Below are 12,924 nucleotides of genomic sequence, written 5' to 3'. Positions count from 1 at the left end.
TTGGACACGCTCCATCACCTCAATGTCTTTCTTCTAATGAGGGGCCTCAAACTGAACACAGTACTTGAGGTGTGGCATCACCAGTGCTGAGCACAGGGGGACAATAACTTCCCTAGTCCTGTTGGCCACACTATTTCTGACACAAGCCAGAATGCTATTGGCCGCCTTGGCCACCTGGGCACACTGCTGGCTCACATTCAGCCGGCCATCAACCAACACCCCCAGATCCTTTTCTGCCAGACAGCTTTCCAGCCACTCTTCCCCAAGCCTGTAGCGTTGCGTGGGGTTGTTGTGGCCCAAGTGCAGGACCTGGCACTTGGCCTTGTTGAATCTCAAACAGATGGCCTCATCCCATCGATCCAGCCTGTCCAGATAGATCCCTTTGATAGAACCTTGCTACCCTCAAGCAGATCAACACTCCCGCCTAACTTGGTGTCATCTGCAAACTTACCAAGGGTGCACTTGATCCCCTCATCCAGGTCACTGATAAAAACATTAAACTGAACTGGCCCCAGTACTGAGCCCTGGGGAACACCACTTGTGACTGGTCCCCACCTGTATTTAACTCCATTCACCACCACTCTTTGGGCTTGGCCAGCCAGCCAGTTTTTTACCCAGTGAAGAGTACACCTCTCCAAGCCCTCAGCAGTCAATTTCTCCAGGAGAACGCTGTGGGAGACGGTGTGAAAGGCTTTACTAAAGTCTAGGTAGACAACATCCACAGCCCTTTCCTCATCGACTAAGCAGGTCATTTTGTCATAGAAGGAGATCTAATTAGTCAAGCAGGACCTACCTTTCATAACCCCGTCCTTTCATCCAGTTAAAATTTCCTTATACGCTACTGTGCGAGGATGCCTGAATCTTTGTTGTTTTTTTTTTTTTTTTTTTTTTTTAAAGTCAACAGTCCATTTTCTATTAATCTGTTGTTTTTACTAGAAACTTAAATTCTTATTGGACAATCAGTGAACTGTCAGGCTCAAAATATCACACACAGGGGGGAAAAGAAACTTATATGAATTTCAAGTGCATGTTCACATTGTGCAGCCTGCTTAGGAGGCTGTCATACTGGATGTTATTTTTGCCAATTTTATTAAACACTTAAGAGAAGAAGACATTTTTTGTTTAGAACTTCTAATCCACCCACCTACACACTTAAGTAAGGACTGGGAAAGCTTCAATCACACAGCTGAATCACCTAGAAAGCACCTCTAGTAAAACAAGAAAGCCCAGACTTGACAGCACTGTTATTTCTAAGATTTGAAATAAAAATCTTCAGCCCCAATTCATGTCACAAAGATGGATATAAAACTCAATACTCTGTCCTCATATTTAAAGATCACCTTTAAAGCCAGAAGCTTTGAAATGGACTTGTGATACCCCTTCCCTTTCTAAACTGAAAGGGATCACAAACACCTGGGAGCCACAAGCACCGAAGAATATAGAAGCACACAAAAAGGCTTACAACTACAGTTCCTGCTGTTGGGATCCAAGGTATAATGAGCAGCACAGCCGCACCTAAATCCATTTGGTATGGCAAGGCACAAGTGCCCACAATGGCCATTATTTTGCACACAATCATTCAAGCCATCCTGACGTGAAGAATGGAAGACCAATATATCCATCACAAAATCCAAATGGCCCTGAATGAGTGTCCTGTTCTTCCCATTGGTCTTGTCCGCTCTTTCTATGCTGTGAAGATTCCAGTCTGTCCAGTAGATGTAGTCACTGTATTGGGTTAATCCAAATGGATGAGGTAGATCATCTGCTATGATTTCTCGTTCTTGTCCTGCAAAAATAAGGATAATCAACTGAAGGACAATTCCCAGTTCATGAAATGAAGAGCGTGACTGGCATCAAGAAGTTTTTTCTTCCTTTTTTAAAGTAGTACCTCATTTCCCAAGTCAGCATCATGGAAGTCATTATTAAGCAGTATCTGCTGAAGAGGTAACCTAAACGCTTGCATTCAAAAACCTTATCCTGACACCCTCTTGCCTGTAGAGCAATTTGAAACTGTGCCAGCGTATTGCCATTTAAATAAATACTACTGTATATGTCTCATGCTTATCGTCCCAAATAGATATTGGAAAACGTATTCAAGAATACTATCAGCTCCAGGAATTCCTCAGGCCAACACAAAACCCAATTAATATGCATGAAAGCAACAACATACCTAAACCAAACTTCAGATTCACAGAGAAACAGCTATGAGAAATTACGGTGTTTCACTCAAGAAACACAAATCTCTTGCAATGCAATTTAACATACAGCTACACCAAGAGATTAGGAAACCATTTGTTTGGCAGAAATCCCAATACCCCCGCACTCAGTGGCTCAGTTAGCAACATTCACAACAGATTTAACACCTTGTAGAGCATTAGAGGGCCTCTGACAGAGATGCACTACTAAAGTAGATAAAGACTTACTGGAAGTAAGTCCTTCCTAATCCTAAGTAACACCTTCCTAATCATTTTCAAGCGTAAACCTCTATGAATCTCTGCCACTTTACATCAAATGAACACGTAGCACCACCAGCATCATCTCTTGCCTCAAACATCCAAGGCTAGATTCTACAGAACACCTAATTTTTCTTCCCCTGCCCTAGTGTCCATCATACCCTCTCCCATTTGGCCAAAACTGGAGAAGGAATGAAAAACCTCAAAACTAGAACATGAAGCCATTTCCCTACAAACCGCCAGAACTAAATATAGAGGCAACCTTCCCAACTACTTTAAGGCATCTAAAGTATCCAAGTTAGGGTACAGGCATCCTGCACATATCTTAGAGCATTTGTGGTACACAGTGATGAATTCAGGGGATAGGCTCTTTCAAAGGAAGCAGATAAGCTGTCTAGTTGAATTGTGATGGAGGAAAATCTCCCAAAAGAGCGTTTTTTTTCCTGCTGGGTAACATTTATAATGCCCAAGATTGAGCTGGGACGGCATTCATTCATCCACTTAAGAGTGCTTTATTCATTGCTGGTGGGGCAGACGTTCCTATCAGCAACGCTCGTTCAGATCGCTCCTGGCAAGGAGACTGGCGCTACATAACGTAGGCCAAGCCTAATAACATTTCCTTAACCAATGGGCCCACTTGCTAGAAGTCTATCTGAGTCTTTATAATCTGCTAACTAAAGAGACGTCATACAACATTGCTAGCTTCAGCACTCATCCTTCTACCTTCTCACCACACATAAATGTTAACAGCAGGTTCAGCTTTAGAACCAGTTTAATTTACCCCAGGTGATTTCAATATTGTGTTTCTTTTCAATGCCACAATCAGTTCCTAGTTCAAGCTTCCCTCTGGCTATTTCATTTCTCTAAGTATAACACAGAAGCTTAGCGAGAGCTTTGATAGATCATGCACTCTGGATGGAAAGAACACTACTCTAGATAAAGAAACAATCTTACTGCAATTTCTAAACAGTAACAACCATTCACTAGTTGTCATCCCAAAGCAATAAATACCAGAAATGCAAAATCAGTAATAGCCTCAGAATCCAAAACTGCATTGCCCTCTCTGTTTAGAGAAAGCTTGTTAGATTCTCCATACTCTGAAGATATGCACACACAATAACACCTTAAAAAACCAAATCTCACTGTAATGATAGCTTTTCACAGATTAAAAGAAAAAAAAAAAAAAAGAGTTGCAGGGAAATCATATATGTCATCAATCAGAGCATTGCTGCAACAATCCTGTATGAGTTTGCTTAAATACTGTATATTCTGCCACACAAACTTTGATTTTTACATTGGAATCCCAGAGGCATTAATTCCCATGTCACAAAGGCCTCTCCTTGGAAATGGAACAGGGACAGAATGTCAGGTCTGGAACTTCTGTATTCCATTTCTGATCCTATCATTGATTCACTGTGTGGCATTTGGAAATGTATAGAAACTGCGTTTTCTCAAAAAGGAATCATATCTGCTTCAGCTAAAACCTTGAGGACCGCTTTATATTTACAAAACACCTGGACCATAAACCAGCTCTATGTCAGCTGCAGAAAACAAAACTCCCTTCTTGTATCCAGTTGCTTATCATGCCAATATCAATGTGAAAGCTTAGTAAATCTTAGCACGCTCCTTGAATGTATAAACGAAATTCCAATGGAAGATCTGAAAATGTGTAAAGTTGTTTTACTTTACGCATGATAGTGTTTTACTCACATGTTACGATACACTGCAGAAGCAGCTGCAGAAGCTCTCAGACTGCAGGAAATGCAAGCAGTATTTTGGTTTTGGTTTTGAACTAATACAACTAGTCTGGAGCTGGAAACAGCGATAATACTTCAACAGAAAGTTAGCGTACAGACTGAAAAGTCTGAGGTGGTTTAGGTCAACTTATGAGTTGTCCTCACTTGGAGAAACTCAGAGGTTATCTCTGCTTTGGTAAAACACAGGCAGTTTCACATCAATACAGAGAAATGACATCATATCTCACCATCATTATAAATCATCATATGTTATTAATTTAGGAAGCTTTTTTTATCTCCTTAAACGTTTAACGCTCCATTTCCTCCGATTTAATATTATTCAATTGCTTTACTACAGTCAGGGCATATTTCTGTACTGGATGGAGTAATATAACACTAGATTACCTAGCATATTTGATGACTCAATCATGCTTGTGTCTAAGTCAGTCCAATATAGCCTTTGGTCTGCGTAATCAATAGTGAGGTCATTGGCACGACCCACTTTATCCACCAAAGTGATGCTGTTTGTTCCGTCCATATATGCTCGAACAATCCTAGGTTTTCCTCCCCACTCCGTCCAGTACATGTATCTGCAAGGAGAAGTGGAACAAAGAGTACATCAGCTAAGTAAGGTTGTATTTACCTGCATGCTTTGACTTTCCTAAATTTATTTTCAGTTCCTTAATAAAGAAAAGGAATAACCCATGTGGTTAAGCGCAGTATTACAGTACTCCTGTTTTAGACAAAAGCAGAAAAATATGACTGAACTGTCATAATTTTTCATTGTAACCCCTAGGGTTGTGGAGTGTTTACCATCTTTTCAAAGACCTTGAATAAACGGAGCTGTATAAACTGACAATTAACTTGTCACGTACAAGAATATGCGCACAAAGCTTCGAAAAACAACGCTGTCCCTTACCCCTTGGTAGGATCAAGAGCCAGAGACCTCGGGTTGTCCAAGTCCTTCCACACAAGGACCTGCCTATACTGTCCATCCAGGCGGGCTACTTCAATGCGATTGGTTCCAGTATCTGCCCAGTAGAGGTTCTTTCCCATCCAGTCTACAGCCATTCCCTCAGGATAATCTAGCCCAAACTCAATCACATGTTCAACAGAGCTCCCATTCATGAAAGCTCGGCTTATGGTCTGGAAAACAAGTGTGTGAAAATATTACAGCATTTATGGATACCCCACTGAAATAAAAAGGAGAAATTACTATGGAGTTTAGTGTACAAAAAGAAATTAGTAAAAAAAATATCAGCCAATGTTACATTTTTAAAAATAAATTTGTTGTCAAAAATGATACAGCAGTTCACAGTATGAAAAGACATGAATTTTCAGGAACGCTAGTGATTTCTGATGATGAGTCCAAGACATCTTAAAAGGATATGATTTTCAGAAAGCACTACGTGTCTGCAGATTCTTCCTTGCCCCTTCTTGCTCTCTTCTATTTGCACACAAAAGTTGTTTGTTTTTTTTTAAACTTACTTAATTTGCTGTAATGTTTTAAGTCTCAGCAACACATCTCAATTCAGAGAAACCGGAATTAAATTGTTTCTCATGATCAGTCACTTGGAGCAAGTTTGCTGATCCGATCTACGTTTCAGTCATGCACGCTCAACAAAACAAGTCACAGGGCAAGGACTGTGTACATGCAGATAAGCCACTTCTAACAGGGAGCACTGAAACAACCCCCAGGTAAATCGCTGGTAATTTCCAGGACCAACGTACAATTACCCACCCTTGTTATCGACACTAAGCAAACATTCTACATGCCTGCTAATATTTCAGCTATTATTTTCTTAGTAATTTGATAAATGAGAGTATCAGGGTAAGAGATATTTTATATTTTTAAAGGCAAATGTCAAAACCAGAAATCATGTAGTATATTGTTACAGATATAACCCACACCTCAGAAAAAGTATAACCCCTTTTTGAAAACGAGTCCTCATATAACCAGAGGCAGGAGGAGATCAGGGCAGTGGTGGTCACCACAGGGAAGGGAGATGTCTACGGGCTCTGAAGTTACGCTACCTGCTGCTGAGGCGCAGGAAGGAGGTGGGGGGACAGGGGAAATGAAAACCCAGACATGCTGAAACATACGCCGATAGGTATGTGAAAAGACAGTATGCTGGATAATTCAGGAGGCCACAAACAAGTAAAAGGTTTCTGCACAGAGTGAGACTGGGATCTACGCACTGACGCAGTTGAAGTAATGTATTTTCCACTACAAATGGTTAAGGCGACCATAGCTCCAGCTCTCCACGTGCTTGCGTGAGATTTATTTAGTAACCGTGTCTGCAGTACGCTAATTTATTACCTTGGCACTGTTCCTGAAGGAAAAGCATCCACACCACAAGCAGCACTGTTAATGCTGAAGCACAGCCCTCGTTAGTCTTCACAGAGAAGCTATGGAAACTGCACATGCCCTGCAGTCACTACCACTGAGCTTTTCCCTATTACGGCTTAGGCACGTTGGCAAGGACGCTTTCATTGCTCTTGGAAAACCTATTTAAGAGGCTAAACAGAGGGATTCAGTTCCAGTGAAGTGAATCTGTCATTTTCTACCGTTACTTAATTCACTTCAAAAAGCAAAGTAACGCTGATGAACAGCACAGCGCTCACTTCAGCGTGCACCTGGACGTGAACCAAACATGTCACAGGAAACATCAAACTCCCGGGGAACAGACTGAGATAGAAATGAGGGCAGGCGGGGGCTTAACATAGTGTGGAGGGGACTGGACAAGTTCCCTGGCCTTTCCTGTGCCAAGCTGGAGCCACAGACTAACAGCAACCCATCCAAAGTTCACTTGCCAAATATTATTATTGAGTAAGATTGTCTTCCAAGTCAAAACTGGAAGAGGATGGAAAGCTCGGGGGGTTGCCAAGGTTGATGTTTAAATTACTCTACTATGTGACATGAAAACAGCTTTTCTACAATAGATACATATATGGATGGAACACGTGCAACATCCAAGACTTAGGCATTCGGTATGAGCAGACACCAATTTGGATTTTTATTTGAAGCAGGAAGATGCCTGTCACCCAACTGTGCATTCAACAATGCAACTGTCTTCATCTCCAAGAGTCTCCTTGGATGCAATTCAATGACAACATTAGCAACTGCAGGACAGATCATGTAACAGAGACCTTTGCTAGATCAAAGTAACCGCTCTGTGGCTCTATATTCAGGGAATTCACGCGTCAGTAATACCTTCAAACTAACATCAGTCCAATAGATTCTGTTATCAGAGACATCAAAATCCAGAGCAGATGCTTCCTTGACTCCAGTTAGAGGAATAGCAACATCATTATTATTGGTTTCAAGGGAAATCCTATGAATTGCTGCTCTGCTTGTGAAAACTAAGAAGGCTTCAGGAATGATGCAAGTCTTCATGTCACTCAAAAGCTCAAGGCCAATGGGACAGGCACACCTGGCCTCCTGGGGTGTAAAGAAACACAGGTGGCTGCAGCCTCCGTTGTTGTCTGCACATGAATTAGTTCCTTTAAGAAAAAAACAAAACAAAACAAAACAGATATTGGTGCATTGTGGAGGCAGGGGGGAAAGGGGAGGAGGGGAGGCTGAGCAAAAATGCAGTGTAATTATAATTTTTCAAAATAAGTTAGCACTATGGGTTGTCAACAGTAAATTCTATAAAAAAAACATTCAAAACTGTTTCTTTCCTTCTACACAAGGATTAGGAAGCTGGTCCTATCCCTCCTATAGTACAAATAACAGCTACAAACATATCCTTCTAGTTTCCTCAAAGATTAAATTCCTTCACTGAAGGCAGGTAATTACATACATGTTCAGCTTGATTATTTCTGGCCAAGTATCCCATCTTTGTATCTCTTTGAAACCAAGTTTTACAAATGTTCAACCATACAAAATGGCGAGAAAACAGCTGGATAATGCAGCTCTTTCCCAGCCGTTTAATTTAAAGCTGACAAGATTCATTAGCAGAAGCAGTTCCAACAAGATCACCACAACCTCACACTTATTTTTTCGTGTGAATAACCATGACTAGATGGGGACCCAATGTGGAGGGGCAGGTGAGGACCAAGAGAGTGACTTTCTCCACCTGCTGGAACCAAGGATTTAGGTATTTAGAGACTGTTACCACAAAAAAACCCTCAAAGATCAGCCTCAGCCAGGTTTCTTTTAATTTTCCCTTTTTAGGGCATACATATTTCAGGCTGATGCCGTAACTTGCAGCTTGAGGACTTGATTATCCTTCAAATAAAGCTTCCTGAAAGGCTGGAAATCCACGTACCGGGCAAGGTGTAATTTGACAACCTACTTTCTGTGATTCTGTTGCAACTATTCTCAGTGATTTTAACAGCTGAACAACAAATCTGTTCACTGCTATGCCCAGATCCAGGTAGTAGACAGCTCTGTGGTGAACACACGCATCTCATGAGTTACTCCTGAAGCCAGGAGGTCCTGCAACATACACCTCTGCAGAATGCTATCTGAGGACATAAAAGACTGGCTGCACCTTTCAGGAGATGCAGTGGAAGAACACGGAGCTCCAGCTGCTGATCCCATGCTATGGGCAAGACTTAATTGTTAAGATTTAAGTACGTTTTAGGTATTAAAGTCAATATTTAAGTGTGACATGCTTTGAGCCACTGTTGTAATGGCCACTAACTGCCTAGCCCACCCGACACAGTTAAAAGCATTCTGCTAACTGCACATCACTGGGACTTTGTACTGGAAGGGAAGAGGCAACAGAAAATGGAGCAATTCTGTGAGCACCAGAAGTAATGATTCTTATAGACTGGAGGAAGGAATAAAATTCTCCTCACAAATATTCAAAATGTGTAGCGGAAACCGTGGAAGCCTTATGTCAAATGTCACTTAAAACTGGAAGCCCATACTTCTTTTGCAACACCGTATTTTGCCAACTTAATAAACAATAGGTGCAGTTCTTTAAAATGATTCAAACATATGAGACCACAGTTTTTCTCATTACAAGTAATCAACAGTTGCTTAACGAAAGCAAGCCCATCTAGAAACTACTATAGATCCATCCTATGATTGCTCATGCTTACCAAACACTTTGGTAACACTTGTTGCTTTAAGGCCCATTAAATCTGGCAGCTGATCAATGATGATGTCTCTGCTAGCCTTTATCTTGTGAACTCTTTCAATGCTTCGTCTCTGCCAGTCAGTCCAGTAGATGTAATCTCCCAGCAGTGTGAAACCAAATATATGTGGAAGCTTATCCTCTAGGAGGGTTTTCCTCATTGTTCCATCAACATTTATGACCTGTGGGATGCACGAGAAAAAAGGACAAAAATTATCTTCTCTAAGACAGGTACAATTAAAATGGCAATATCAATCCTATTTTGACAACTCCTCTGTTTTTCCACAATAATCCCCTGAAATTCATAGCATGCTTCTTTCAAAAGAACATACCGCTAGGTTTGTTGAACAAGAAACACATTGGAATGACAAGACTGAAAGTGCCTTGTCTCACCCCTTCTCTACTGAAAAAGCTAAGCAACATGAATTTAACTTGCCTCAGTTCAAATGTGCAAAGACCACCACAAAGAGAATGTTTTTTGGGATGTGAGTGAGGTTCAGGAGATATTTAATCTCAGTTCATGTCTTGGTCTTATTAGTGATCTCTCTCCCCAGAAACAAGGGATTGCTGAAGTGACCTTTGGCACTCAATCACAAGGAACAGAAGCCATCAGAATTTGTTCAGGGCACAAGACAACCATGTAGAATCTGCACTTTTTGAAATTTTATATTTTTACAAAAAAACAAATTATGTTTTTCTCACTCTTCTGATAAGCAAGATCTTTAAGATGTGGAATATGTATTGACTTACATAAATTTGTATTCCTAAAACTGCAGAGAAGGCAAAGTAGTACTGGAGAAGGGAAAAGCCCCACAGATGTATGTGTGTATATATATGCTATTGGTTAATTATTTCATAACAATTACTACAATGATAGAATCATAGAATAGAATCACAGAATCATTTAGGTTGGAAAAGATGTTTAAGATCATCAAGTCCAACCATTAACCTAGCACTGCCATGCCCAGCACTAAACCACGTCCCTGAGCACCACATCTACATGCCTTTTAAATACCTCCAGGGATGGGGACTCAACCACTTCCCAGGGCAGCCTGTTCCAATGCTTGACAACCCTTTCAGTAAAGACATTTTCCTAATATCCATCCTAAACCTCCCTTGGTGCAACTTGAGGCTGTTTCCTATCATCCCATTGCGTGGTATTTAGGAGAAGAGACCAACCCCCACCTGGCTACAACCTCCTTTCAGGTAGTCGTAGAGAGCAATAAGGTCTCCCTTCAGCCTCCTTTCGCCCAGGTTAAACAACCCCAGTTCCCTCAGCCGCTCCTCATAAGACTTGTGCTGGAAGGAGCTGTGGACCCATGGAGAGAGGAGCCCACGCTGGAGCAGGTTTGCTGGCAGGACTTGTAATTTCATGGGGGACCCACACTGGAGCAGTTTGTGAAGAACTGCAGCCCATGGGAAGGACTCACGTTGGAGAAGTTCATGGAAGACTGTCTCCCATGGGAGGGCCCCCATGCTGGAGCAGGGCAAGTGTAAGGAGTCCTCCCCCTGAGGAGGAAGGAGCGGCAGAGACAACGTGTGATGAACTGACCACAACCCCCATTCCCTGACCCCCACCGCCGCTCCAGGGGAGGAAGTAGAGAAAAATCACGAGTGAAGTTAAGCCCGGGAGAAAGAAGGGGTGGGGGGAGCGTGTTTTAAGATTTGGTTTTATTTATTTATTACCCTACTCTGATTTGATTGCCAATAAACTTAATTTCTCCAAGTCGAGTCTGTTTTGCTGAACGATCTCCCCCGTCCTTATCTCGAACCTTTCGCTATATTTTCTCTCCCCTGTCCAGCTGAGAAGGGGGAGTGACAGAGCAGCTTGGTGAGCACCTGGCTTCCAGCCAAGGTCACCCCACCACACACACCCAGAACACGCACTAGACCTTCCAGCCACCAGCAGCCAAACAGCAGAGGCGAGCCATCAACTACTGCATCCTATATTTGCCTACGCTATACACAAAAATCATCACTGGGACATAGTCTGTCTTGCAATGCCAGAGCGCAGGTGTCTTCAACTGCAGAGGAAAACAACTTCAGGAGAACTTTAAGACTATCTAGCAGCTTACATGAATTTGAACACATGCTACACTGTAAACCTCTGGATTCCTTCCAGACAAAAAGCCTCCTGCTGGAGACAGTTAAAAATTACACCGGCACTTCTGAAAACTACGTTTCAGGGGAGTTTTGTGTCAGCCCAGCAACCTACAATTCTACTACTAGTTGAAGAAGTAGCAGAGACTGAAGATTAATGTCTTTTCATTTTTTTAAACTAAATAGAGTACATTAAAAAAAAAGGCTGTATCTGCGGTTAGAAGCCAAATGGTTCTGCAATTATCTCATTACATCATGTCCAGGCAAACCCCAAATGCTCACTTATTTGAAACAGTATCAATCCCACAGGCAATATTGCAGGTTCGAAAGTTCATCATGCATTCTCAGGTGCTGGAGCCAAACTGGTGCCACACTAAGTAAACAAGACACCAGGATGATCAAACTACCACATTTCCAACTACTTACAGCTATGGACAGTAAAAGTATAATTCAAATACTAGAGCTGTTGACTAAAATACACCAGATGAAGAGTGGATCCAAGGATGCAGAAACACACATTATTTAAATCCATGTGCATCTGCGGATGTTGCAGATGACACCAAGCTGTTGAACTTCATGAAATTCATGAAGCTCAACAAGGCCAAATGCAAGGTCCTGCACCTGGGTCAGGGCAACCTCCATTATCGATAGACCGGGGGAGGAATGGATTGAGCAGCCCTCCTCAATCTCAGGACCGGGGGATACTGGTGGAAGAAATATCGGACGTGAACTGGCAAAGTGCACTTGCAGCCCAGAAAGCCAATCATGTCCTGGGCTGCACAAGAAGCAGCGTGGCCAGCAGTCAAGGGAAGCGATTCTCCCCCTCTACACTGCTCTGCTGAGACCCCACCTGGAGTACTGCATCCAGCTCTGGGGTCCCCCGTACAAGACAGACATGGACCTATTAGAGTGGGTCCATAGAAGGGCCACAAAAACGATCAGAGGGCTGGACGACTTCTGCAATGAAGAAAGGATGGGAGTTGGGGTTGTTCAGCCTGGAGAAGAGAAGACTCCGGGGAAACTTTATTGTGGCATTCCTACATTATATGGCTGTTCAAGCATAGTGGGAATGGAGATAACAAATGTGGAATCAGACAGCAATAAAACGCTTAATGGCTTATATTTTGGCTAAGGCAGCAATGGATTAAGTGTTTGCTCTCTCTCTCCCAAACATACGTCCCCCGAGTCGTGCGGGCTGAACACCTATGAATCCAAGCAGGCAAAGGGCAGCTGTGACTGGGGAGTATTTTTCTGTGCCGTAGGTAATCGAGCCCTCTTAGTGGTAGCTAATTCTTGGCAACAAGGCAGGAAATGCTAACTAACCATTACGCGATCTTCGAGTAGCAGCCAGGGCAAAGCCTCAACAGTGAGCTGCCACGTGCAGTTCAGTATAGGTACATATACATCGTCTTTCCTTCAAATTTTGCTGCCATCCATCTTCCCAGAGATTCATCTCTACTCTAGCATATTAACCGAAAACACGAGGATGCAAAAACCCTACAAGCAGGCCTCACAATATGGCTGAAAGCACAACTCCTTTCACTA

General features: G+C 42.4%; 1 protein-coding gene across 2 annotated transcripts in view; it reads right to left on the bottom strand.

Annotated features, from left to right (window-relative positions):
• Positions 1-12,924, bottom strand: part of LRP5 (LDL receptor related protein 5) — a 165,463-nt gene that overhangs the window by 37,633 nt on the left and 114,906 nt on the right. For both annotated transcript variants that reach the window (XM_063331969.1, XM_063331970.1), the window contains exons 8-12: positions 9,245-9,461; positions 7,404-7,693; positions 5,109-5,335; positions 4,595-4,779; positions 1,463-1,786 (exon numbers count right to left, since the gene is read on the bottom strand). In XM_063331969.1, the coding sequence (XP_063188039.1) occupies positions 1,463-1,786; positions 4,595-4,779; positions 5,109-5,335; positions 7,404-7,693; positions 9,245-9,461 (1,243 nt within the window). The remainder of the gene's footprint in view (positions 1-1,462; positions 1,787-4,594; positions 4,780-5,108; positions 5,336-7,403; positions 7,694-9,244; positions 9,462-12,924) is intronic.

The sequence above is a fragment of the Chroicocephalus ridibundus genome, chromosome 4 (assembly GCF_963924245.1).
Source record: "Chroicocephalus ridibundus chromosome 4, bChrRid1.1, whole genome shotgun sequence".
Taxonomy (NCBI): Eukaryota; Metazoa; Chordata; class Aves; order Charadriiformes; family Laridae; genus Chroicocephalus; species Chroicocephalus ridibundus.
This window is presented reverse-complemented; position numbering and strand designations above follow the sequence as displayed.